This window comes from Clupea harengus, chromosome 7 (genome assembly GCF_900700415.2).
Source record: "Clupea harengus chromosome 7, Ch_v2.0.2, whole genome shotgun sequence".
Classification (NCBI taxonomy): Eukaryota; Metazoa; Chordata; class Actinopteri; order Clupeiformes; family Clupeidae; genus Clupea; species Clupea harengus.
Genome location: NC_045158.1, coordinates 21,722,101 through 21,746,355, shown reverse-complemented (window position 1 = coordinate 21,746,355; position 24,255 = coordinate 21,722,101). Strand labels below are relative to the sequence as shown.

Genomic DNA, 24,255 nt, shown 5'->3' with positions numbered 1-24,255 from the left:
TTTATTAAGGCAATGTCTTAAATTGTTTCTACCTGCACTCAAACACTTTTAAAAAGCTTTCAGCAAGGATACCGACAGCAAGGTCCTATGTTCCAGGACCTGCCACTGACATTCGTCTTAATGCAGAAGGCATTTTATGTAGGCTATAAAATTGAAGTCATAAATAATATAACATAAAATAATATATATATATATATATACATATAAATTCGTACAGTTGTTCTGTGTTATGTTCAAATAAACTCTATGATCTATGATGGGACGTGGTCTATAGTTGCTTTTTGTACAAGGCCAGCTGGGCACTTTTGTGCAAACTAGTAGCCTCGTATCAATTCCTTATGGGTATATAGCAGCCCCGCCATATTACTCTCTCAATCTGTTGGTACATACTGACCTCCTGTGGTCGCTCAGGTCTCTGCAAGCAAACCTCTGCTTCAGAAGAACAAAACAACTCGAGGAGGAAGAAGAAAAGGCTGGGATAGTCATTTTGTCAGTTTAAATGCCAATTTCCGTCATATGCCACAATCCATAACAACGTGAAATGTATATATATAGCTTAATTCTCAATTTCTTTGCGTTAAAACTCAAAGATGGATCCGTAAATGTCAACTTTTAACCCGATTAACGTGGGCGTAATTAGTTAGCTTACGTTAGCTAGCTAGGATAGTAGCTTTCTTTATAAGCTGCTTTGTTGGTGCTGTGACACACTTTGCCAGTGCCAGTCATGTAATTTTTCATGTACTAACGTTACAGCTCAACCTTAACTAACCTTATATAATATTTATTTTCAAGTTATCGCTGTGCTCCAACATGGTAAAATGTTCAAGAAAGTGTTTAGGAAAGGGTGTCTCGTAAGAACTGGACATGTCATTCTTACTTGGGCGACAACACTGGTGTTATTTTTACACGACACAGGTAAGGCGGTTGTCAGTATAAACTCAGGATTAGGGGTCCAATCATGGGTCTAATCAGTTTCACACATTCTAACCCAAGTGTATGAACTGACTTCCACAGATTTGCGGAAGTATGAAGAGAGAGGTGAGCTGACACATCCGGTGGTTTTCGCATCCCTGGTGCTCATTTCCGTGATGCTCTACTTCACTGTTTCTCTCATGGACCCGGGGTTTGTTCTCAGCGACGTTGAGGTGATGCTTTCAATCCATCCGGATGACCCATAGCCCTACATACTACTCAAACGGATAACAAATGGGTGTTTACAGGGTAACGTCATACAGTTTAACTTGATCTAGTTATTATCTATATCAGACATCATCAACAAATGAAGAACTGGAAGAAATGATGCCACAAACAGCTCGTCTGAGACGCTGTGGATACTGTTTACTACTGGTATGACTATTACTTTGCATTACAACATATACTCAACCTGAACAAAGGATGATCAGTGTATCAGTGTTCCTGAAAACACACTGCATGTTGATTTTGGTTAGCCATAGTTTAGTTTGCTTTACCAATCACATTTACCTCTGGAAACAGACAGGTTGTAAAGTTATTCTTCTCCCAAACAGCAACCAATGAGAGCCAAGCACTGCAAGGTGTGCAACAGATGTGTGAGACGGTTTGACCACCACTGTCCCTGGATAGAGAACTGCGTGGGGGAGAGGAACCACCGCTGGTTCCTGCTCTATCTGGGAGTCCAGCTACTGGTTCTTCTGTGGGGCCTGCAGACTGCCTGGTGAGTGGTGCCTCATGAAGATCCATCCATACTCAAGTTGATTATGGGTAATAATACTACGGTGTCTGCATTTTTTAGGTGAGCCCAAGCTGAGCATTGGGGAAAGTCTGCACCCCACAGAGTTAAACCTTTGCGGCCTGTGGCCAGACTTAATCCTCTAGGGGGTTTTCAGCTTTCATTTATGTTTACATCCTTAATGGTGTTGAAATGAGACCCCTCAATTGCCTCTATCCAGCTTAGTAGGATCTAATTAATGTGCAAACAGCCTGCCAGCCCAAACTGTTGGCCAAGCAGACAAAGATATTGAAGTATGTCTTTTACCATGAGTAACACCACACTGTATATGTTATACAATTTTATAGAAATAGAAACTGCTTTATCTGTTGTGTGTATCGTTAGCCCATTGCATCTCCTTGATGTGTTACACATATCTGTCTTGCATCCTTTTTACACCACTGTCGTGTTTCCATATGATGCATGCTTGTGATGTGTGTGATCAAACTGGCTTTGCTGGACTGACCCTTCCATTCCAGAACGGTGTTGAACATGCGAATAAACCCAAATGACAGAGCTGTGTGTCTGTGTGGGACAGGTCAGGCATTGTTTCCACTCCCACTTGGAAACTGTGGTTGGTGCAGAACGGCTTCCTGCTGGCAGCCCTGGGGGTGACCGGTGTGTTCTCGGGCGTGGTCGTCCTCCTGTTGGGCTGCCATCTGTACCTGGCCTCCAGCAGCACCACCACGTGGGAGTTCATGTCCCGCCATCGGATCTCCTACCTCAAGCACTGCGACACCGAGGAGAACCCCTTCGACAGAGGGCTGCTCTGCAACCTGTGGGACTTCTTCTGTGTGTGTCGGACCGTGGCTTGGGAGAAAGTGTACGCCAAGGTCAGAGCGAGCGCAGTGTGACTACTGGCTATGACGACATCACTGGGGTGCATCTCTTCACAGTGGCTACTCCATTGTTTTATTTTTAAGAAATGTCCCGACTCTTATGATTGGTGCCTCATCAATCATTGCGGAAGGAGTCTGCCATTGTGGTGCTAGATGCGCCAGATACAGCTCGTGGACATGGGCTGTTGCCGAGCATTTGCCACCCAATTGTTTTTTCATCGAGATTACAATTAACATGATTTGTATGTAATACATTCCCAAAGAATCCTCAAGACCACTCTTTTTGACCATAAGTGGCAAATTACATATGAAATGGAAAAGCTTTCTAATCTTTTGCAGATGGGGCATTTCCCCTTAGTCTTGTGTAAGTCTTGGTTTTTATAAGCCCTGCTCAAATCTGTTTGGTTAAGTGTAATCATTTTCTGAACACATGATTCAGAATAATCAAAATAGACTAATTTTGCTGATTTTTTGTGGGAAATTTTACTGAATTTGTATGAAAGGATAGGTTTGTTTCATGACGATGTATCTTGTTTTACTGTAATTTAATGCAAATATGTAATTAACTATGAATAAATAATTTTATTAACATTTTATTGTATCGTGAAAAATATATAACACCGCTCATTCATAGAGTTGGCAAGAACTTTATCCAAAAAGGCTCTCAACTGTATAACACAAATGTTTCAGTTGGATAGTGTGTAGAGACAATTGATATTAATATAATAAAATTTAATATTTTAACAAAATGTATATTTATTGGGATGCCAGCATAGTTGTTTGCTGGGAAGAAATTGATCTCAAGACAGTCGCTTATTTTCCAAAATATTATAATGTAGACAACCACACCTTTCCACTGAATCTCACAAATAGTCTTGTACAGGGTGATGTTATAGTAACCTTAGTTTTTTATTCCTGACCCCACCACTTCCATCATCATTGTGGATTCTTTCATTTTTTTTACTGCATTCTTGCACCTTATTTATTCATGTAGAATAAAAAAATATTACTGTAATTTCTCTCACAGTACTTTTGGGCATCATGCTGGACAACAGAAAAATCCTTCATGGACAACAGAAAAATTATACAAACCACCATTATACCAACCACCACAGGGCGATACGTTGTTTTAGCATGCACGTACATTTGATGTTGATAGGCCTCAGTCAGGTGCATTATTTTGATTTTAAAATATGTAGAATGTTTTGTTGTCCCTGCTCGGATGTTTTGCGGGAACAAAATCCCGCCCGTTTTGTAGTTTTTCCACACCACTCCCTATCTCAAGGTTCCGCCTATCAGGTCGCAGATTCATTTTCGAACGCAGAGCTCCGTAGGCTGCCCGCGAGGAGGCGGAGCACGTGTTCAGTTTGCGCTTCTTGCGCGAGGCGCGTTCTTACCGGGGGAGCGCGTGAGAGAATAGGTTGTGTGATTGTACGCGTGTGTGTGTTTGCATTCCCTCGCGAGCGCAGCACACTTATTTTCTTATATTCTGGTCCTAAATTGTAGGCAGAGTATAAATTCCAATCTGTAGCGTATTTTCAAGCGATTTGTTACTCTACCAGCGAAAATCATGTCAGCCTCAGCGGCTAAAGTGAGTAAAAAGGAGCTGAACTCTAACCATGACGGAGCGGAGGAGACCTCTGGTAAGGAATGGCGGCCTTGTGAGCATCGCCATTTTCACTTTCTCTTGTTCCTCATTAGGGAGTCATGTATATGTCTTAAGAAAATGAAGCTGTATGTAATTTAACAACAGTCTTGTATGTTGCATATGTTTTCTGTTCGCCGTGGCTGGGTCTTGGTTAGCTCTCGAGCCCCTTTGAGTGCTGGAAGGCACACCGGTGGTGGAGGCCATATTGATATCGTTATGCTAGTTAGCTAACTAGCTAGCCTCACAATGCTGAATTATGTCACAATGCAAAGCTATGCATGTTTTATTTTATTTAGCTACATATTGAGCACAAGAGGACCGTCTGAATGTATTTTTGCATTTTATCGCCATTTCATCTGCAAGGGTAGTATTTGTAAGAAGTGTTCTAAGTACGCCCGAAACACTAACTTAATGCATTGAATGAATCACTAGATCTGCGCTAGCCAACTAGCCAGCCACTATTGTTGTTTTGCCCCGCCGCCATGATGTCGCCAGCTAGCTAACATTAGCATACAAGCTAATGTTGTCCAACGTTGCTTCGAGTTGTTTTGAACCATTGACTATAGCAGCAGCGTATGTGGACATTTCATAACAAAATTTGAAACGGGGCGACATTGAAAATCAACTTTTGGCCGTAGCACTCGCTTTGGTTTTGTGGTTTGTATTTGACCGTTAGCTGCTTGGCTAACTTTTGCACGCAGCCAGAAACACTTTCATTACTGAGGCAGGAACAGACGCCCTGCAAGCTGCCGCACATTTAAACCACGCGGGCGGCAGTCTCCAGGTGCAGGAAATGTCGTTCGAGCGCTCTGTAGTTAACGTTAGTGTTAATTTTGTTGAGCTGTTTTACAAGTAACGTTAATTCGAGCAACATTCCTTAAAAATGTCCGTCGATTGTTGTGTTTTAAGAATGTTTGTTTTTCTTTCGCTAATATCAGGAAGGCCATATAAAGCCCAAGTTGGCCAACCTTAGGCTTTCCGCACACGGAATTTAATTGTAGAATGGTGAACTATGTTATACAGGATGTACCTAATTGAAATAACTTGACTGATAAGGGAACTGCATTTATAAGTTTGATGGATAATCTGTTTTTAAATTCTATTTGTTAAAGTTAACATGCTCGTTTCATATAATTTTGCAGAAAAAGAGCAACAGGAAGCCATCGAACACATCGACGAAGTACAGAATGAAATTGACAGGTAATAAGTTGCTTTATCTTGCAAAATAAACTTGAAATGTGCATGATTCATTTGAAGTTTAACATTTATAATATCCTGGTGTGTGTGTTTGTTCGCAGACTTAATGAGCAAGCAAGCGAGGAAATATTGAAAGTTGAACAGAAATACAACAAACTCCGTCAGCCCTTCTTTCAGAAGAGGTCAGAACTGATCGCCAAAATCCCTAACTTCTGGGTCACAACTTTCGTCAACCACCCTCAAGGTGAGTTTGCCTCAGGATTGAGTCTGAACGCTCATTGTGCGCTCTCACAGAACAAAAAAGTTAAAGATAAAATACATGTTTTTAAAAAAAAAGTCCAGGGTCACGGGTGACCGTGCCCCCTCAGATGAAATGATGGTCATTGGGTCTTAATTTCTCATCTTCTCTCTTCAGTGTCTGCTCTTCTTGGTGAGGAGGACGAGGAAGCCCTTCATTATCTGACCAGGGTGGAAGTGACTGAGTTTGAAGATATCAAGTCAGGATACAGAATAGATTTTGTAAGTAATGTTTCTGTGTATGTTTTGATGCTATGGGGATAATCAACATCATATTCTTGTGGCAATAACTGAAGTTTATAGTTTGCCCTTCTTCTGTCTTCTCTAATTCTAGTACTTTGATGAGAATCAGTACTTTGAAAACAAAGTTCTTTCCAAAGAATTCCACCTGAACGAAAGTGGGGACCCGACTTCAAAGTCAACAGAAATCAAATGGAAATCAGGAAAGGTGAGTTACCTAGTCTTTTACTTCATGTTATGAGACACACTGCTTTGTGTAACATTCACTAGTCATTCATATTTTGTTGGACAGTTATGGCTTTGAGATTGTCTTCAATAGTGCACTTTTTAGGACTACATCGATCTCACACTCACTGTTGAAAGTGTCATGTTTAGTCAGTGCTGATCATTGCCAAGTTTTAGACCAACCCAGTAGTGATGGATGTTGAAGTCTGTAGTGTTTGCCTGGGTAAACATATCTGCTCGGGGAAAGGAACAGAGTTATCAGTACTCAGATTATTTGCCATCCAACAGCCAAGTCAAGATGTTCTTTGCTATGACAGTCACTGAAAACACAAATCACTGCTCATGAAAAGTACTCTTCTCTTTGTGCTGCAGAATTTGACTTAAGACACCAAGGTTAATTATGTGGTTCACTCCCACAACAAACAAACTCAATTTGTGTTCATGGTTCGGTAGAAGAGGCCTGGGAGCATAATATAACAAAAACTGATGGAAATGAAATGGTTACAGCGAATGCTCTATGTTTTAGAACCAAGAGTTTATGCAACTAGAAAACTATTGTAGCCTAGCAGCAAAATTGATTCGTAGCTTAACTATTTTTTTTTTTCTTCTTCTTCCTTCTTTCCCCTGTATCTTCACAGGATCTCACCAGTCGGTCTGGGCAGACACAGAATAAGGCAGGCAGGAAGAGGCAACACGAGGAGCCTGAGAGCTTCTTCACCTGGTTCACTGACCATTCCGACTCAGGGGCCGACGAGCTGGGAGAGGTCATCAAGGATGATATCTGGCCCAACCCCCTGCAGTACTACCTTGTAAGTGACACACACATTCACATATGTATACAGACATACTCCCACATACTGGCTCTTTCTGGTCTGGTCAGGATTGAATGCCCTTACAGATCAGTACATCAACTCATAACCTTATCAGTTTCACTGAGGACACAGAAATATTTACTGCCACCGACGGAATACAATGTTAAAGTTTAAGGGCACTGTCTGCACGGGGGTTTGTAGAGACCAGTGACAAATGTGTGATTAGAATGTTCCTAGCACAAGGTTGCATTTGTCAGTGTAATAATAAAGTCAAGACTCTTTTAATTGGCATTGTGCTGCAAGTCATTCTGAACTTACACCAAAAAAAACATAATCCTTAAAGGGTTTAGTCAGCCTCGTGTGTAGTCTGCCCAGCTATCAGATTCTGTTTGTTTAGTTCTAACTACGTCGTCTTCATACAGGTGCCCGACATGGACGATGAGGGCGAGGGTGAAGATGACGAAGAAGACGAAGAGGGTCTGGAAGACATAGACGAAGAGGGCGAAGATGACGGTGAAGAGGATGAGGACGAGGAAGATGGGGACGATGGAGAGGTACGTGTCTGCACGTTGTGTGATTATCCTGTAATGGCAGTATTAATGCTGAGATTGCATGAGCTGATGCAGTTGACCAACCTCTGTTCCACCTCTTCCAGGACGACGACGGGGAGGACGACTAAAGCCGATCAACAGGATGTGCCCTCTTCTCTTCTTTTCCCCCACTTGATTCTCCAGCATTTTTTTTGTTTTTTTTTCTCGAAAGCAGGATGCTTTCTCTTTATTTCGTGCTCCTTTCCTCCGTTGAACCACCTCCCCAGACAGTGCCATGTCTAAGGTCCCCCCCCCCTCCTCTCTTTGACGGACTCATAATAAACTGACTGCAAAACCCATGGCACTCACCATCTCAGTTCCCCAGATGTATTTGAGGTAAACGACAAACTTAGTGTCAGCACGCCATCTGGAGTAGATCAACCATAAATAGCAATTTATATATATGTACAAATATGTATAATTTTCTTCCTGTAAAAGGTTGTGTGGAGAGAGAAAAAAAAAAAACGTTGAACAAAAGCCATGGTGCAGTGAACTGCTAGTTTTAGCATTCTACCACAGGTTTGTTTTGTTTTTTCTCAGTATGGCATTAAGGCCCTTTCAGATGTTTTTCCTGCCACGTGGTTTAACAATAGTAATTACCAGCTCATTCCTGTCACCTCTTGTAACGTTGTTTTAAGGTCATTTTTAGGGTGGGATGGGGTCTTTGAAGGGTTGTGTATGGGAAGGGTGGGTTTGACACCATTATTGAGTTTTATTTTGATTTTTAACTGTATTGTTTTACAGACATCCACAAGATTTGAAATGACTTTTTGATAAAGAAAATAAAACTAAAACAGGAAAAAAAAATGCCTTTTGGCCCCACTGCCTCAGCAAAATTAATTGGAATCTACAACTAACCTACTTGATATTTACACAGGGGTTTAACCTCCAAAATGTTTGAAGTTACTTTGGTAAAATAAAATTAAATGTGGACACAGATGTTTCAGATTATTCCCGACACTGGTCAATTTGGGAGTAACAAATACTACTACAGAAGAGCCACAAGTTTTTTATTTGAAAAAATATTCTTTGAAATTTGGTAAAGAAACTTGTCCTTGATGGTCTGCGACGTCAGCTTCTGAAGGACTTTGGGGTAACGAGGAGTGAAGAAGCAAAATGTTCCCGAAGCAGCCTCTGGATGATCAATGCCACAAAAGTCTGCTGGGAGTCTTCGAACTGCTCCGTGGCGATTGTTAAGGGCCAGTCACTGGGTTGAAGCGCCCAACCTGGAATGCACAAGTGATATAAATAACATTTCCAGAAGTGACATTTTCAACTCAACAAATACATTTAAGCATAGAGATGTGATCAGAAGTATGACTGACCCAAGTGGACTCTGCACCGCGGGCATGTCGCCACTGTCCAGGAGAAGCCGGGAAACCAGGTGAAGTGCTTCTCTGCTGGCCAGTGCTTCCGCACGTCTGCTCTCTTGAAAGTTATGACTTCGAACTGATAACCCTGAGGGTTTTCAAACAACTGAACAGGGACCCTTTTCTCTCCGACGACTGTGTCGTTTCGGTATGAAAGTGCAAGGCGGCTATGCACAAAGCTGGCGTCTGACTCGAGTGCAATTTCATGTCCACACGATCTGCACAATAGCAGATCACCACTAGCGGATGTACTACACGCACGGCTGTATTCAAGGCAAAGCGATACAACCAAACACTGAAGGAAAAACGTGCGCTGTAGACGCTTGAATACGCCTATCTTCTCTGAGCTGCAACTTCGTTGCTCCATCATGCTGGTAGTGCGACCCGTTCAGTCTAAAGTCCCATATGTTGTCCAATAGGCAGGCAATCTAGTTCCGCACTATTGTTTTGCATACGTAAGTACGTTACACTTCAGTTAACACAAAAGTAGGTTTTGTTACACGTTGCCAATTTCAATGAATCACTCAAAACAGTTCAATATTTTAACGTTTCAAAGAAATGGTAGACATCTTGCCATCTCGTATTTATGTGTGCTCTATGCACCGTGGATTCTAACCGTCAATGTGATGCGTTGAAATGAAAAGATTCCTTCCTAAAATCTACAGCGCCCCCTACATAGGAGGACTACACACAAATGCTTGAAACTGCATTCGTTTGTCTAGATAAGAAAAATCAACCAAGGCGTTTTAAACATTCAAGATTACCGGAAGTTTATCAGGAAGGGTTTGTTGCATTGAATTAGTAGCAATACAAAAGGTGAAAACCACTACAAAACTAACCAATGTGTGGTGTTGATTCCCAACATTTCAGAAAACATCATGTTTGTCTGTGCTCTGTGAGCAGATTACTTTGGTACTCAGTACTGACTATTTTAGTGCCTGTTTATTTGAGTCTGACCATTTTAAATCAGTGTGATAAACCTGGAAGACCCAAGAACAATATTACAAATCTAACCTTGTAAATCCATCCATACAGACGTCAAAACATATGGCAGCTTATTAACCAGCTTGAATTAAATGTAAATGTATGAATAATAAAAGAGGTTATCAAGCCCGTTTGCAGACTCCAAGGTCTACCAACAATGGAGGTTTTATGGCAAAACAAGACTTCAGATGTTGTACAATGCCTAATTGAATAGGTATCTATAACGCACTGTCTAACCATGCGATCTGTGAGATGGACAGTCCCTTTCAGAAAATTCACACTAACTTCTCACCCCTGAGGTGCCAGAGAACAAGAGACTAAAGAGATGAGTCTGAAGCATAGAGGATGTTCCAAAGATACACTGAACTAAACAACCAAAAGCCTTCAAAAAGGTAAGACCAAAACCAAAATGAAGAAATATGAATGAAACCTATTTTGTCATTCGATGAGCACAAAGAAAAATAAAAACAATTACTCCTTGTGAAATGACCGTTGGGACCTCTGAGTGAATAACATTACACAAACAACTTTGAGGTTAAGATGTGCACATTTTATTACAGGTAAAGCATGCTTTATAAAAGCATGAATACAGCACCCTTCATTTCATTTATGCACAGGTAGAATACACCATGACATTAAAATGCACTTGAATGGCTTAAGCAGAATTGTCATGATTAACGATCAATCTATTAATGCAAATAAATAAGACAAAAAGTAGTGTCAGTGTCCCCCTAAAATGAGAACACTGGAGACTTTACATCTGAGATAGCCGAGAACATTAAAAGCTCAAGTCTCCGCTGAGCCAGTTAGCTAAAACCCACTTAGCTGACTTTTCTCTCCCCCCCCCCCCCCCCCCATCACATCAGATTTCACATACTGTGTAATGTGAAAAAAATGCCCAAAAACAAAAGATCCATGCATGGTTTGGACACTATACTCTTACTGTATAAGGCAGCAAAACACCCTAAACTGGCTTAAGGCTTAATACCACGAAGGGCAATATGAACACAGACAGTGCGTTGTTAATGACATATGGTACCGACTGTTGGACGGAACCGCTGTGAGGCTGCGTAGCATGCAAACGTAGCGCGAATGAGTGAGGTTTCTTAAGACTGCAGCAGCTATTCAGGGTAGTCAGGACACTTGACGGCTGGCCGGTGGATCCATGCATTTAGAGGAAGACGCCAAATCACCAGTCAAGTCCTTCCCAGGAAAGAGCTCCGGCGAGAGCCACCTATCAGGTCCTCCAGAAGCCAGGGAACAGCTGCCCCTTGGGTGGTGGGATCTGTTTGGTTCTCAAAGCATTCTGGGAAGGAAAACCACACTTATGATGAGTAACCTACAGCCGGTGGTTAGAGACAGAACCTACTTTTTTTAATATTACAACAGATTAAAGCCAACAGGTTTCCAAACAATATTTCACATGTAGTTCGCACTCGACTGACACCACACCTCAGTCGTTACATTTGCATCAAGCTGAAATCTATGGGGCTCAATTTTGATTAAAATAGCTATAAGCTGATCCATCTGCATTCATGCTAATTTTAATCCCCACTCACAAACAGTGCTCTTCTAGCGCCCAAAGGAAGTGTTCAGACCACAGTGGCCACAGTGAACCCATGTGACTGAGCTGAGCAGACACGGCTCTGGTTCTCAGCACAGACAGTGGATCGGTTTGCTCACCTCCAGGAACTGCTTCAGCCGCATGACGGAACCCATCTGACCGGTGCTGGTCACCGCCTCGATCCTGCACGAGAGAAACACTGCAGTCAGTAAAGCATTGGAGCAGGTTAGAAAGATAGAGCGCAGGCGTGTGTCTGTGAGCCTTGTATGACTGGAAGAACTGGGTTGCGCGCCGCAGCGAGAGAGCTTTCTGTACGTGACAATAGTATACACCGTACAGAACAGCCGCTGATAATTATTCTATTTTCAGTGTTAATTTTGTACATTGAACAATAATGGTCATTGAACATATCAGTCTCTTCCAAGTCATGAATCTAGGAAATGATTACATACATACTTAAATACTTCCACACTTAACTAAATACTTATATACTTACATACACAGTAACTGTGCATAAAAGCAAACCCACAGACTAAGAACACACATTGAGTGGGTGGTACCTGGGAAAGTAGTCGTCCTTGATGAGGAAGATGACTTTCCAGAACTGGCCCTGGTACTGTTTCATAAGTGCATGACCACACACCTGAATGAACAAACAGATTAAATCACATTGTTAATATCAACGCTAATGTAGACAACAATGTAAGACCAAGACTGATGTAGCAAGAAGTGATGGAGTGAAGCCTGATTCGCCCCAGAACCTTCCCCAGGGGCTGCTGTTTACCTCCAGGAAGTCAAAGAGGAGGGTAGCCGTGACGTCAGCCAGAGGCTCCATGTTCAGCATCTGGGCCAGCCAGCGCCAGCCGTGGTTCAGCCCGTGGGGGTCAGGCTGTGTGTGAGGGACAACAGAACAACATGAAGAAAGTTAGCTATGCTGCTCAACAAATAAATAATTTAACATAATATAGCTATAATCGAAAATCATCTAACCGATCTTAAAGAAAGACTCTAATGTTCCATTAAGCAATTACTAACCAGTACTTAGTGCCGTGGACTGCACACCTTATCTGATGAAGGATGGATGGTTGTGTGTGTGTGTGTGTGTTTAAAAGCAGTGACTGTATTGTTTGTTTGTTGATGTGAGGCCATCTGAGCTGAGTAATGGTGTGTGTGTGTGTGTGTGTGTGTTTAAAAGTTGTGACTGCACCCCTTATTAGTTGGAGTTAGGCCATATGAGCTGAGTAATGGTGAGGGTGTGTGTGTGTGTGTGTGTGTGTGTGTTTTATAGAGCCGTGACTGTACCGTTTGTTTGTTGGTGTAAGGCCATCGGAGCTGAATGATGGCGGCGTAGAGGCGGATCATCCCAGACATCCTCTTCAGGAAGCTGTCCTGCGCCTCCACTCCTGAGTCCTCCACACGGTATCCCAGGATCCTGTGGGTGAGGAAACATGTCAGTGGAGGCATCACTCAATCTCACTACATCACGCTCTCCCTCACCTCACCCCATCCCATCATGCTCTCCCTCACCACATTCTCTCTCTCTCTCTCTCTCTCTCTCTCTCTCTCTCTCTCTCTCTCTCTCTCTCTCTCTCTCTCTCTCTCTCTCTCTCTCTCTCTCTCTCTCTCTCTCTCTCTCTCTCTCTCTCTCTCTCTCTCTCTCTCTCTCTCTCTCTCTCTCTCTCTCTCTCTCTCATCACGCGCTCTCTTTCTCACGCCACATCACGCTGTCTCTCATATAATGACATGAACAAACTGTTAGAAGACTGAATCAAAAGGCTTAAAAGATCTGCTGTAAAAAAAACACAACTTTACACACGTTCTTTGAATCATTTGGGACCACTCTGTTTTGATGAGTTACACGCTACATCTTCACAAAGGAGAAACAGGCCATGTTGCTGCATAGGCTGAATTTAGAAAAGTCAACCCAAAGCCTGTTCCATCTCTTCTGATCTACAGCAGAGCTATGCTATGTTTCACTGACCTTTCAACTTCAGGGTTCAGAGGGTTTGCCATTTAACCCCATTTCCTAGACGGTCCCGATTAATTTCACTACAACAGCTTTGCGAGACTTTCTGTACGCAATGATTTGCCGGAGCATCTCTAATGGTTTCTGAGCCCTGTGGTGGCAGCATCTGTCCTTTCATGGCCATGGCGCTTACCTCTGGTAGTCCTCCACGGAGGTGCCCTCCTTCATGGGGGGGTAGTAGGGTACGGAGTAGGGGCACTTCTTGTGCAGGTGCGCCAGGATGAGGTCGCCCACTCTGGGGTGGAGTTCCCACACGCCGGAGGCCACCACTGCGATAGGGAAGGCAGCCTCGTGGTGAGACGCCACCTCCTCCTCGCCTTGTTTCTATGGGGACAGTCACATGTGCACGTCTGATCGAGGCGGGGGGCTTACTAAGGGTTTGTAGTATTACACTAATTAATGGTTAAACGAAAACACGTGAACACAGCACTGTGTTAAAGGTCGGAGAACTTCCTGAGCAGCCCCTCTTTGCAAGACATTTTTTTTTCTCTAAATATGGATAATAGCATTCCAAATAGTTGCACCAAGCAATACAATACACAGTACCACTATGCATACAAAAAATATTTCACTGCAAGAGGCAACCTAATTCACACCCCCGAAAAAAGTTTTTGCCATCTCTACATTAACCGAAACTCACCACAAATTTCTCAGCCAGTTTGTAGCTCACAAACTCAAGTCCGTGAGGATGGAGGGAAGTGGACACAGACTTGCCTCCAGAGACCACGGGTCGCCCTGACAACAGCTTGTCAATCTTGTCAAATACCTCCCTCAACTTGGACCCTGGGAAATTTGAATGGGAAACGGACATTTGGTCAGCATGTTTTCCCTGATCTGATAAATTGACTGGATAAGCTAACTTGTCCAAACTGCAGCCTTCAGGATGTACGAGAGTGGCTGATGTTGTAAGTGTTCCATCAGAACATGGTGCTAAAACTGGTGCTTAAGAAAGACACCACCAATCAGTTTTGCATTAAAATATGTACAACCTGCTGTACTAGGAGTTGTACTTTGGATGAAAGGATCTTAAAAAAATAAAAAACCCTTTTACAGGTCCATTCTTACTTACCGGATACACTGGATATTTGGCTGACAGGGATGCTAGCAGCCTTCTGAAGCTCCATTCGCATTTTCTTGGTCTGTAAAACACACATATTTATCAACAACTGCACAAATGGGACATACCAAAGTTAGTCTTCAAATGTAACCAGGTGCAGAAAAGCTAAACAAAAGGCGGAACAAACCTGCATGTCTTTTGTGTTATTCAGGTCTTCAAAAGACTGCGCACACTGATAGGCTGCTTCCTGTAGTTCTTTAAACCACTTGAGGGTGCTCTCCTCAGCACTGGTCTGTAAGCCTGAAAGACACATCACCACTTGTCATGATCCTCAGGGGCACCTCTACCAACATCCTTCACAAACATCAAACATCTCGCCCTGATATACCTTTGGCTGGACCAGACTACAGGACCACACATAAGCACTGATGTAAATGTACTGTGGAGGGGAAAAGAACACAACGCGTCTTGGGTAACGCGGTAGCAATTCGTCATCTGACGTGCATGTATGCAGGTGTTGATGCACCTCAAAATGAACTAACAGTAATGTTCTGACATACTTTTGTCTTGAATGGCGTAACTGCATAAATGTCTTAACTGCATAATTGGTCTAAATAAAAAATTGATCACAAAAATTAAAAAATGTTGGTGTGTTTTTTTTAAGTTGTGTTCCACTCTAACCAGCCTTAGGATCTGCGTGTCTGTCTACTCTACAATACCTTGTGCACCACCCTGACATCTGCCCTAATCAAATATTATATATAACCGTCATGTACATGCTACGTGATGATCCACAAAATATCCAAACGATGTTGAAGACAGTTCCCCAGCCTCTGTACCCTTTTTTTTGGCCTTCTCTTTGGCGGAGAGCGCTGCGTTCTTCTTCTCCTGCTCCTGCTGGGCCTGTAGTTCGGCCTGCTTGCGCCGATTCTCTTCCTCCTCCTGCTCCCTCCTCCTCCTCTCTACTTCCTGGGACACCTGCTGCTGCAGCTCCCGCACCAGCGAGCGCATGTCCTGCAGCGCACGCTCCACCACTGCCATGTCCTCCACACTCGGGAACTCACCCTGCACCCCCACACACACACACACACACACACACACACACATTCATTAGCATCAAGTAAACACACCACAAGTTTTCCCTCCCAAAAGAATGGGGTATGGGAAAGGGGTGAGAGGCAATCTAGTCATGCTGGATGACACACTGTTTGTCAGAGATTGAAAGGCACAGAGCAGAAAGAGAGAGATAAACAGATGAACAGAGAAGAAAGAGAGAGAGAGATTAACAGATGAACAGTGAAGCAAGAGATAAATAGATAAACAGATAAATACACAAACAGAGAGTATCCACTGACGATTGATTGATTGATTAATTAATTAATAGATAGAGAGAAGAAAGAGATAGAGATAAACAGATAAGTAACTACACACAGAGTATCCACTAACGATTGATTGATTGATTGATTCATTAATTAATTAATTAATAGATAGACAGACCTCTGATAATAAATTAATAAATACAGACAGAGAGTATCCACTCCCAATTGATTGATTAATAGATAGATATAGATAGATAGACAGACAGAATCCACTGACCTCTGCTGTGGTGCGCACCACCTCAGACACCTGCGAGCAGAGCTGGTTGCCGCGGGTGATGAGGGACGCGTGGTCGAGGGCGGTGGCGGGCTCCAGGAGCTGGTGCAGCTGTAGCACCTCCTCCTGCACGGCGTTGAGCGCCCGCAGACGCTCCCGCCCATCCGTCTGCCGCTGGCGCTCGAGCTCCGCCTCCCGCACACGCTGCTGCTCCGCCTCCCGCAGACGCAGGTTCAGGATCTGTCACCATGGAAACGGTCAGGTGTCAAGTGAGAGTGACATGAAAAGAACAACAGAATACAAAACTTAAAAGGTCGTTTCATGGATTACTGGTTAATATATTGCATCTGAAGTCAATCCATATTGCTGAAAGACTGACTTTGGTTCAGGGTTATCAGGAGCTTTACTGAAACACTGAAACACTAAAATAGAAACAGAAACGGGTTCTCCTCCCTCTTACAGAGAGGCTTTTTTCAAGAGATGATGAGAAACGCAAGAGGTCAGACAAGTGTCCCAGTTCAGAAGCTACCTTGATTCTTTTCTGATGTTCTTCTTTCATTTTTTCCTGGCGCCCTAGGCTCTCCTGTGCCCTAGAGAAAACAGGAAAAGGGAAAGTATTTAGCAGACGCTTCTGTCCAACGCAACAGAACTTAGTATTTAGCAGGCGCCTTTTGTCCAACGCAACAGAACTTAGTATTTAGCAGGCGCTTCTGTCCAATGCAACAGAACTTCGAAAGTCACTGCACTTAGGAAGGATATGAATCAGACTTAAGTGACCATTATATAATTCTATAAGCTTTTAAGCTATAAGCGTAACCAAAAATATCATACACCACAAGGCCTGCCGTGTTACTAAAGCAACACAGAATCCCCAAACTGTTTGTGTTGCCCTCTGCTCCCCCAGTCACACTGAAGCCTCACACACTGAACAGCACATTTAAAGGTGACTGGCTGCTGCCTTCTCCATGTCCACCTCACGCCCTAAACTGCATTTCCCAAAAGCACTGAGCAACCGCCATGATGTCTGTAGAGAGAGGGTTGGAAATGATAGTCTCTCCATCATTTGACAATGGTAGCAGCTGAACAGTGCTTTTGGGAAAGGCCCCCCTGGCTCGTGCGCCATCACCTACTCTTTGTCTAGCATGTCCCTCATGCTCTGGAACTCCTGCCGCTGCTTCAGCTCCATCAGCTCCTCAAAGCGCTTCAGCTGCTCCGACTCCAGGCCCGCTACTGTGGCAACCAGACGCTCCTGAAGTTCCACACGCCGGTTAAGCTCTGCCTGTTGTCAGAGCATAAAAGTGGTTACCACAAGACACTCGTTCGGTGTGTGTGTGTGCGTGTGAGAGAGTGTGTATGTATACGTATACGTATACGTATATGTATGTATGTGTGTGTGTGTGTGTGTGTGTGTGTGTGTGTAGGGTGGTGGTAGATGGCGCTTATCATACACTGACTGAGAACTGTATATGTATGCTGTATAATTGTAAAAAATCATGAACACAGCATTAGTTGACCCTCGTAACGTATGTGCATGTATTGCTTAACTGCACTGTAATGCAGACACCGCCCTGCTTAGGCAAACCCCCACACATAAACAAAGGAAGGCTGCGCTGGGGTCCGACGTAAAGAGCAAACCTTGGCTTTAGCACGGTGTTTCTCCTCACAGATGCGGATGAACCCGGCCACCTGGGTTGCCTTTGGAGACATCAACGAGATGGCGGGAGGTGGGGTCGGGTTGGCCACCGGACTGAGGTCTGCCTCGTCCTCGTCCTCCTCCTCCTCTTCCTGTCACACAGGAAACATTACCAATGAATGTGATATTTTAACCACATGGTCATAAACATACACTGAATGCTCATCACTTTACTACATCATCATATATAATGGCCAACTCCATGTAGCCAAGTAATGCACAGTGACTCTTGATTAACAACAGTCAGGGAAAACAAATGAGAGGTTGGGACCGTTAATTTAATTCCCATACTAACCGGTTTATCATCTTCTTTTGAGCTGGAAGTCGGTGGAGAGGAGAGATGGAAAGGAGAGGCGCTGCGTGGCGAGGCCGGACTGAGAAGGGTCTGGTAGGGGCTGGTCGGAAGAGAGCTGGAGAGCGCCCCCTCTTCGGACAGACCCGGGCTAGTGTCTCGCGATGGGGAGCACAAGGAACGAGTCTTCTGCAGAGGCCGAGTGCTGAGTCTTTTCAAGATGAGTCCCGATAAAGGGGACAAACTGGGCGACTCATTGCAGCCGGCCAAGATGTCCTAGAGAGAGGCAAACCGTTAACACCAGCAAGGTGCAGATGAATTAGGGTACCATACATTTAAATGAGCTTGCCCACAACGCGCAGCGTGAGACGGCATTGCCTACGATCATTGAGGTTAGATGACGTTTAATACCCATACATTCCAAAGTAGCACTCATATTTACACGGCCATGTTGTGTAAAAGAAGTCACAGTCAAACCATACTGGCAAATGACGACCTAAGCAGATGTTCAACGGATATAACCTAACGTCAACCCCTCACCTCTAAACTTGCTAACGACAGCCATCTCTGGCCAAACATGGGGGTCAAACGCATATTATCTGTAAAATATGGTTCTGTACAGAAAACATCGAAAGAATACCTCTAACTGACCGTATACAATCCCGTTCAATGACATGTGATAGGCTAGTGTCATTTAGCTAATATTAGCAAAGATGTTTGGTGGTAAGGGGTGCCATTCACCCTCTCTTAGTTAGCAAGCTAGCTAGCTCCCTAGCTGAGACACAAACGTTCGGGGTCCTACCTCTCCCCTCTCAAGCCAATCCGGGTTGTATTTTATTCTTCCTTTTGGAGAATTTTTCAAGGCTTCTAGAGTATCCCATCGTAAACTCTCCGCAGGCATTTCATACACATAAAACAGAACAGAGAAATTGCCCACTGATCATGCCAACTACGAGCTGACTAATTACCGTGGAAGCGCATGCACTGAACGGTTTCGAAAACTACGATTATACGCACTTCCGGTTCAGATTGACTGCTTCTTGGAGCCGCACCTCAGTGCCTTTCTAGTTCAGGGACTTCAGCTCATATCAGTTTCAGATAAGCGTTTCATGTTCATGATTCTTTGTGTAAAAATAAACAAAAGGTTGCACAACATGCACAATATGTATATTTATAATACAAAAACGACATTTTCAAACAGCGTGTATTACACTGAATCAAATTCCAGGGCAGATTAGAGAGGTGAAACATGAGAAATCAAGATTGCTTAATAGTTTTAAAAAAAAATACCGAAAGCATAGGGTCCTACATATCTGGTTGTTTATGCTCTGCGTTGTCTGTGAAGCAACACTCAGATGAAGTCGCAATTCCATATTTAGAACTTCCTTCCATGGGTCATCACAGGGCGTCACAAGTGGTGCCTGCAAAACAGATACAGTTTAATTTACTATATATCTCTGGCATACCGGAATTCTTCGGGAAAACTAAATCAAACTATACTGTAAGTAAATATGTATTTAATTTACACATAGTCCAAATATGCTGGGCTTGACTTACACTCTTTATCTATTTGCACTTTCTTCCTCTTCCTTCGTCTTCCTCTTTCTATCCTACCTTAATCTGCCATATCCTTTAGACCCTTGTGGTCCTGCTAATAAAGACTGTCACTATTTCCAGCCACCATCTCCTCTATCTCCTCCAGAAGCATTATAACTTGACTTTGACCACACTTGGGACCCCTGACCATTTGGGCTCATGTTGTTCAGAGCGTGGTGCCTGTTGCCACATCTCTTGACAATCCTCCACATCCCTCAACAATCCTCTTCAGCGGCTTTCCATCACTTTCTATATACAGTTTAATGTGAGCCACCCATCCAGTCTGCATGCGTGAGCAGCCCTATAGTGTAACTCCACACCTTCTCTCCAAGAAGCTCCATAAGCTCACTGATGATTCTGCCATTAGCCTCTGTGAACTCTGTGTCTGCAGGTATGGCCAGCAGGAAAGCATGGGGTCCAGGAGGACACGGATCTCCTGTTTTTTAATCATCTGACTTAGATGAATGTCAACAACAGCGACCAGCCACCTTCTGACAGTTGTTTTTCTACTTGTAGACACAAGGGTAGTCTTAAAATGATTTTCAGACTCCCAGCTGCCCAGAATGTTTTCTCCTGTTGAACATTTTCCTGCAGATTCCAGTCCCAGCACAACAATTCTGACCCCTGAGAGCTTGTGTTCGTTACCTTTTTAATGAATTTGATGCATTGTAATTACATTGTATAAATAAATACATACATACATGTGTTTCACGAAGTGAGCTGTTTTGAAACTTTGCAATGCTTGTATGTATAAGCACAGTGAAGAGGACCAATGGGTTAGCAGAGCCAGGCTTGAATGTTAACTCAGCCATCGGTAATCTCAGTGTGTGCCAGAAACGCCTCAGCACAACACAATCAATCTGGAAAAAGCTACATTAAAAAAAGTTGTTGATCATGTCAGAACCAATATGATTTCATGTATACACTTCATAAACTCTTCCTTGGACAGTTGTAAAATGTTGTGAGCATTAGGAAAAGTTACACAACTTCAGCTCTGCTTACCTCTCTCTAGCACTTGATAAAGAGAAAAACGGCATAACTGGAGGCTCACTGGAGTCTGCATGCCTTCACGGTACACCAATAAAGACAGATTACATTTGTTTTAATCAAAACGTTCAATCTCTCGTGTACCAGGTGCATGACAAAAAGAACAACGAGCCTCATTCTCGAACATTTTCTGAAGTTTCTTCTGAATTGTTTCCTTACGGAGTTCGGAAGACCAACGTAAGAAAAGACCTCCAGAGCTGGCACTCTCCTTCAGTGTCTCCATATGCAAAACCTGAGCAAAACTTGCTCAGATTAAGGGCTAAAGGTATGTTTGTCTGAAGTACTCTTTTAATAGCTTTACTGTTGATGGACATGCTGTTTACCTTTTGTTGATGAAGCTAAGCCCTGTGTCAATGAACTTAATTGAGAGGTTGCAAGAAGATGCAAGTGTTCTCATGTATTAACTGTGCCTTTTCTTGTTTCTAGATGTTCCTTGAAATTCAATACATTTCTTTGATTTATAATATTAGGTGTCTCTGCTCCTTTTTGACTATGGCCAAGCTCATTTATTGGAACCCTTATTGGTTCATTCATTGCTAATGCAAGTATTTAAAACTGCATTAGCTTTCACTTCTAAAAGTGTTTGTTCTGTTTTGCCAGTAGGCCATTTTAGTGTTCAAATTGCTATGCAATAAGGGATCACCTCCACAAGGGGGGGAGGGAGGTTTTGGGTCTCCATCTCCAATGTTGTTGGGCACCCTTTCAGATGGCAATCCTTCAGAGTTTGAGCCGTTTAACCTTGTAGGTTCATAATGGTTAACTTTTTAGCTGAGAAGGTTATGAAAGATGTAGGACTTCCAAACCATGGCCACTACAAGCATTTAGAATGATATTCTAATGGCATTAGAATGTGCTTGAAGAACCATGAACAATATCTAGGTGCCTATTACAAAGTTGTGACTCGAGATGGGTGCTTATATGTTTAGTTCTGTCAGTTTCAAACCATTAGCCTTCCATTAAACCATATAGGTAACCCTGATGAACTTTTCTTTTCTTGTAGAATCGCTGCCTTTAAGTTTAAATCACTCTCTTGCTGTATTGAAATGAAGGTGGTCCTGATGTATGATTCATATCCATTCCAGCTAGCTTGACATTTGTTTCAGTTGTGGAGAGGTTGTATAGGCATCTGGTTGCACAGTGTGTATACTAGTTGCATATGTTTCAGTGGTTGACTAAGCATGATAAAAATGTACGAATGTATGAGTAACTTGGATACAAGCAAGATATTGGGTTTGAGGAAGAACAATATGTCTTTGGCCTTTTCCTAACTTCCTAACTTTGGCCTTTTCATAACCTTGTGTCATACTTTGGCAAATCTCTGCTAGAACTCCTACGACTGTAATTCATCTTGACAGTGAGACTTCACCTATATGATTTTGCCCATACAGTAGTATGTCAACACATCCTTCTGTTTCAGTGAGGTGTGCTGAGCAGCTGTGAGGGTGGGGGGCAATCAAGTTATTTGTTCACGTCCCCAAAAGAATTAAGCATAAATCATGAATTTACCCTCTATACACTGAAGAAAACTGCACAATGGAAGCAAATGTTAACAGATGTTTCCTGTTAGGAAAGTTAAAGGGACAGAATAAAGTAACTGAAAATAACTTGAAAAGGTTTAAAAATGTAAGATGTTATGAATAAGTAGACATTTGTCATAATCATGCTGACAATCGTTTACTATTTTGAATTCCTTATTTCAGTTAAAGAAACTAGAGTGTGGTTTTCTTTTCTAGAAAGAAGGAAAAACTCATGTAACAATCATAATCTTGTGGAAAAAACACCCAAACAAGTAGCGCATCCGCTGTTGGCTTCATGAGCAGCTGATGTGGATTTAGTGATCAGTCTGTGATTGGTTGATACAAATTGCTTCCCAGATAAGAGCTGCCTCCACCACTGCTTCAGCATTAGACTCTCTGGTTTTTGTCTTGTTGGCCAGAGTGCTGAGTTGGCCAGCAGCACCCATGCAGGATGTGTGGTTTCACTAGAATACAACTTTGGTATGTTTTTATGGGCTGTGTCTTTGTGAACGATGTGCATTTTCCAATACTGTCAACTTGTCTGATGCTTTGCTTTGTTTTTCAGGCTGGCTTTGCTGGTTCTGGTCATTGCATTCCATGATGTCAGCATTGCAAATGGTAAGCCCTTTCACTTAATTTCATCTGTTAAGTGGAAACTTTGTCTTGCATTTGGCTTTCATCCCAACTAACCTGTGTAATCCTTCATTTAGGGTGGTGTTTGGCCTCCCCTGGCTCCACAAAAGGAGGCAGCGGTCCAAATGACCAGTACTTTGGCAGTTCTGGTGTAGATGATCAATACGAGACAGGGACTGCTCAAAAGTCCAGTGTTCACGCTGAAGCTGTTGGCAGTTCTCAATCTGGATACAGCGGACCTTACACATCATTTCAGAGTGGATCCTTTTTGGGGACTGGCGACCAGGTTGTTCAACCTAGACCCAAGCCTCTGTTTCATTCCCAAAGCCCTCCCACCAGAAGCAAACCCATGCAGAGCAACTACCAGCCAGACTACAGCAGGCGCTCTGGTTCCATGAATGAAGGGGGTAGCTACCAGCTTTTGTCTTCCCCGGGCAGCTTCAAGCCTCAGTTTGGGAAGACTGGTAAGAACTCTCCTTGGTCTCAAACACTTGATCAGTCTAGAAATGAGTACAAGCCAGGTGGATATGACCAGAGCAGTAACAACCCGATCCAAGGTGGTAGATGGGTTGACCAAAGCAGCTTTCAGCCTTTGCAGACCCAGAACATCCAAGGTGGGCAGAGCTACCAGCAAACCCAGACTACCTCGAAGCCAGTGAGCAATGCAAAGCCAACTGGCTATAAGCCCTTGTCTGCTTGTCCTGCTCATGGGGTTGGCAAACCTCTGTCTCAGAGCCACTTTACTCCATCCAGAAGCTCTTTTCAGAGCTCTAGCCAGTCCTCTGGGTCTCCACAGACTACAAACCACCCTGTACAGAGCAACTACCAGTCATCCGTGAGCAACTGGAAACCACAAGCTGTATCTAGACCAGTGGGGAGTACCCAGGAACAAGCATCTCCAGCCAAGCCAGTACAGAGCTGGCAACGGACATCCCGTCCAGTTTCTAGCAGTCCTTCCTATTCCAAGCCTCAGCAAAGTGTCCTGAGCCCCAGGTCTTTCCAGTCATCCCACAAGCCAGCCCAGAGTACTAGGCCATCCCAGAGGAGGTACAACCCTTTCGAGAACTGGCAGTCTCCATCAGTGTCTAGTGGTTGTCCATATGCTGAACCTGAACAAAACGGGCAAACCTCCAGACCAGCACAGGGTAACTGCAAGGCCTCCCAGACTAGATTTACACAAAGCTCTGTGGCCCAACACCCTGATGGCACCAGGAAACCACCAGCAGCTGCTGCTAAGCCAGTCCAGGGCTGGCACTCTCCTCCAGTGTCTAGTGGTCGTCCATATGCT

The 24,255-nt window shown here is 43.4% G+C and overlaps 3 protein-coding genes across 5 annotated transcripts; 2 read left to right on the top strand and 1 right to left on the bottom strand.

Moving 5' to 3' along the window:
- Window positions 1-415: 415 nt before the first annotated feature.
- Window positions 416-4,229, top strand: zdhhc12a (zinc finger DHHC-type palmitoyltransferase 12a). 2 transcript variants are annotated; one of them, XM_012817788.3, is made up of 6 exons: window positions 416-489; window positions 793-915; window positions 1,015-1,145; window positions 1,267-1,347; window positions 1,527-1,693; window positions 2,286-4,229. In XM_012817788.3, the coding sequence occupies exons 2-6, from the start codon at window positions 819-821 to the stop codon at window positions 2,599-2,601; spliced, it is 792 nt and encodes a 263-aa protein (XP_012673242.1). In that variant the 5' UTR covers window positions 416-489; window positions 793-818; the 3' UTR covers window positions 2,602-4,229. The 2 variants fall into 2 exon arrangements, with proteins under 2 accessions (XP_012673242.1, XP_012673243.1); XM_012817789.3 differs by having other exon boundaries at window positions 426-543.
- Window positions 4,006-8,532, top strand: seta (SET nuclear proto-oncogene a). The gene is made up of 8 exons (XM_012817787.3): window positions 4,006-4,229; window positions 5,377-5,434; window positions 5,533-5,675; window positions 5,847-5,950; window positions 6,063-6,176; window positions 6,832-7,002; window positions 7,428-7,559; window positions 7,661-8,532. Exons 1-8 carry the CDS (start codon window positions 4,157-4,159, stop codon window positions 7,682-7,684), a joined length of 819 nt encoding a protein of 272 aa, XP_012673241.1. The 5' UTR covers window positions 4,006-4,156; the 3' UTR covers window positions 7,685-8,532.
- Window positions 8,533-10,796: 2,264 nt separating this feature from the next.
- gle1 (GLE1 RNA export mediator) lies at window positions 10,797-19,183 on the bottom strand. Of its 2 annotated transcripts, none has more exons than XM_012817781.3 (16): window positions 18,977-19,183; window positions 18,178-18,450; window positions 17,825-17,974; window positions 17,320-17,468; window positions 16,719-16,779; window positions 16,193-16,429; window positions 15,436-15,661; window positions 14,784-14,896; window positions 14,609-14,678; window positions 14,180-14,322; window positions 13,673-13,863; window positions 12,816-12,945; window positions 12,298-12,402; window positions 12,074-12,156; window positions 11,633-11,696; window positions 10,797-11,255 (listed from the first exon to the last, which is right to left on the bottom strand). In XM_012817781.3, exons 1-16 carry the CDS (start codon window positions 19,073-19,075, stop codon window positions 11,187-11,189), a joined length of 2,163 nt encoding a protein of 720 aa, XP_012673235.2. In that variant the 5' UTR covers window positions 19,076-19,183; the 3' UTR covers window positions 10,797-11,186. The 2 variants fall into 2 exon arrangements, with proteins under 2 accessions (XP_012673235.2, XP_031426710.1); XM_031570850.2 differs by lacking the exon at window positions 18,977-19,183 and adding an exon at window positions 18,815-18,918.
- Between the last annotated feature and the right edge of the window lie 5,072 nt (window positions 19,184-24,255).

Coding starts and splice junctions, on each gene's coding strand:
- zdhhc12a (XM_012817788.3), top strand. CDS start 819: ATGTTCAAGAAAGTGTTTAGGAAAGGGTGTCTCGTAAGAACTGGACAT. Junction 916..1,014: donor GTTATTTTTACACGACACAG/GTAAGGCGGTTG, acceptor TGACTTCCACAG/ATTTGCGGAAGTATGAAGAG. Junction 1,348..1,526: donor GTGGATACTGTTTACTACTG/GTATGACTATTA, acceptor TCTCCCAAACAG/CAACCAATGAGAGCCAAGCA.
- seta (XM_012817787.3), top strand. CDS start 4,157: ATGTCAGCCTCAGCGGCTAAAGTGAGTAAAAAGGAGCTGAACTCTAAC. Junction 4,230..5,376: donor CGGAGCGGAGGAGACCTCTG/GTAAGGAATGGC, acceptor ATAATTTTGCAG/AAAAAGAGCAACAGGAAGCC. Junction 7,560..7,660: donor AAGATGGGGACGATGGAGAG/GTACGTGTCTGC, acceptor CACCTCTTCCAG/GACGACGACGGGGAGGACGA.
- gle1 (XM_012817781.3), bottom strand. CDS start 19,075: ATGCCTGCGGAGAGTTTACGATGGGATACTCTAGAAGCCTTGAAAAAT. Junction 15,662..16,192: donor TGGTGCGCACCACAGCAGAG/GTCAGTGGATTC, acceptor GTGGGGGTGCAG/GGTGAGTTCCCGAGTGTGGA. Junction 11,697..12,073: donor AAGGACGACTACTTTCCCAG/GTACCACCCACT, acceptor TCTCTCGTGCAG/GATCGAGGCGGTGACCAGCA.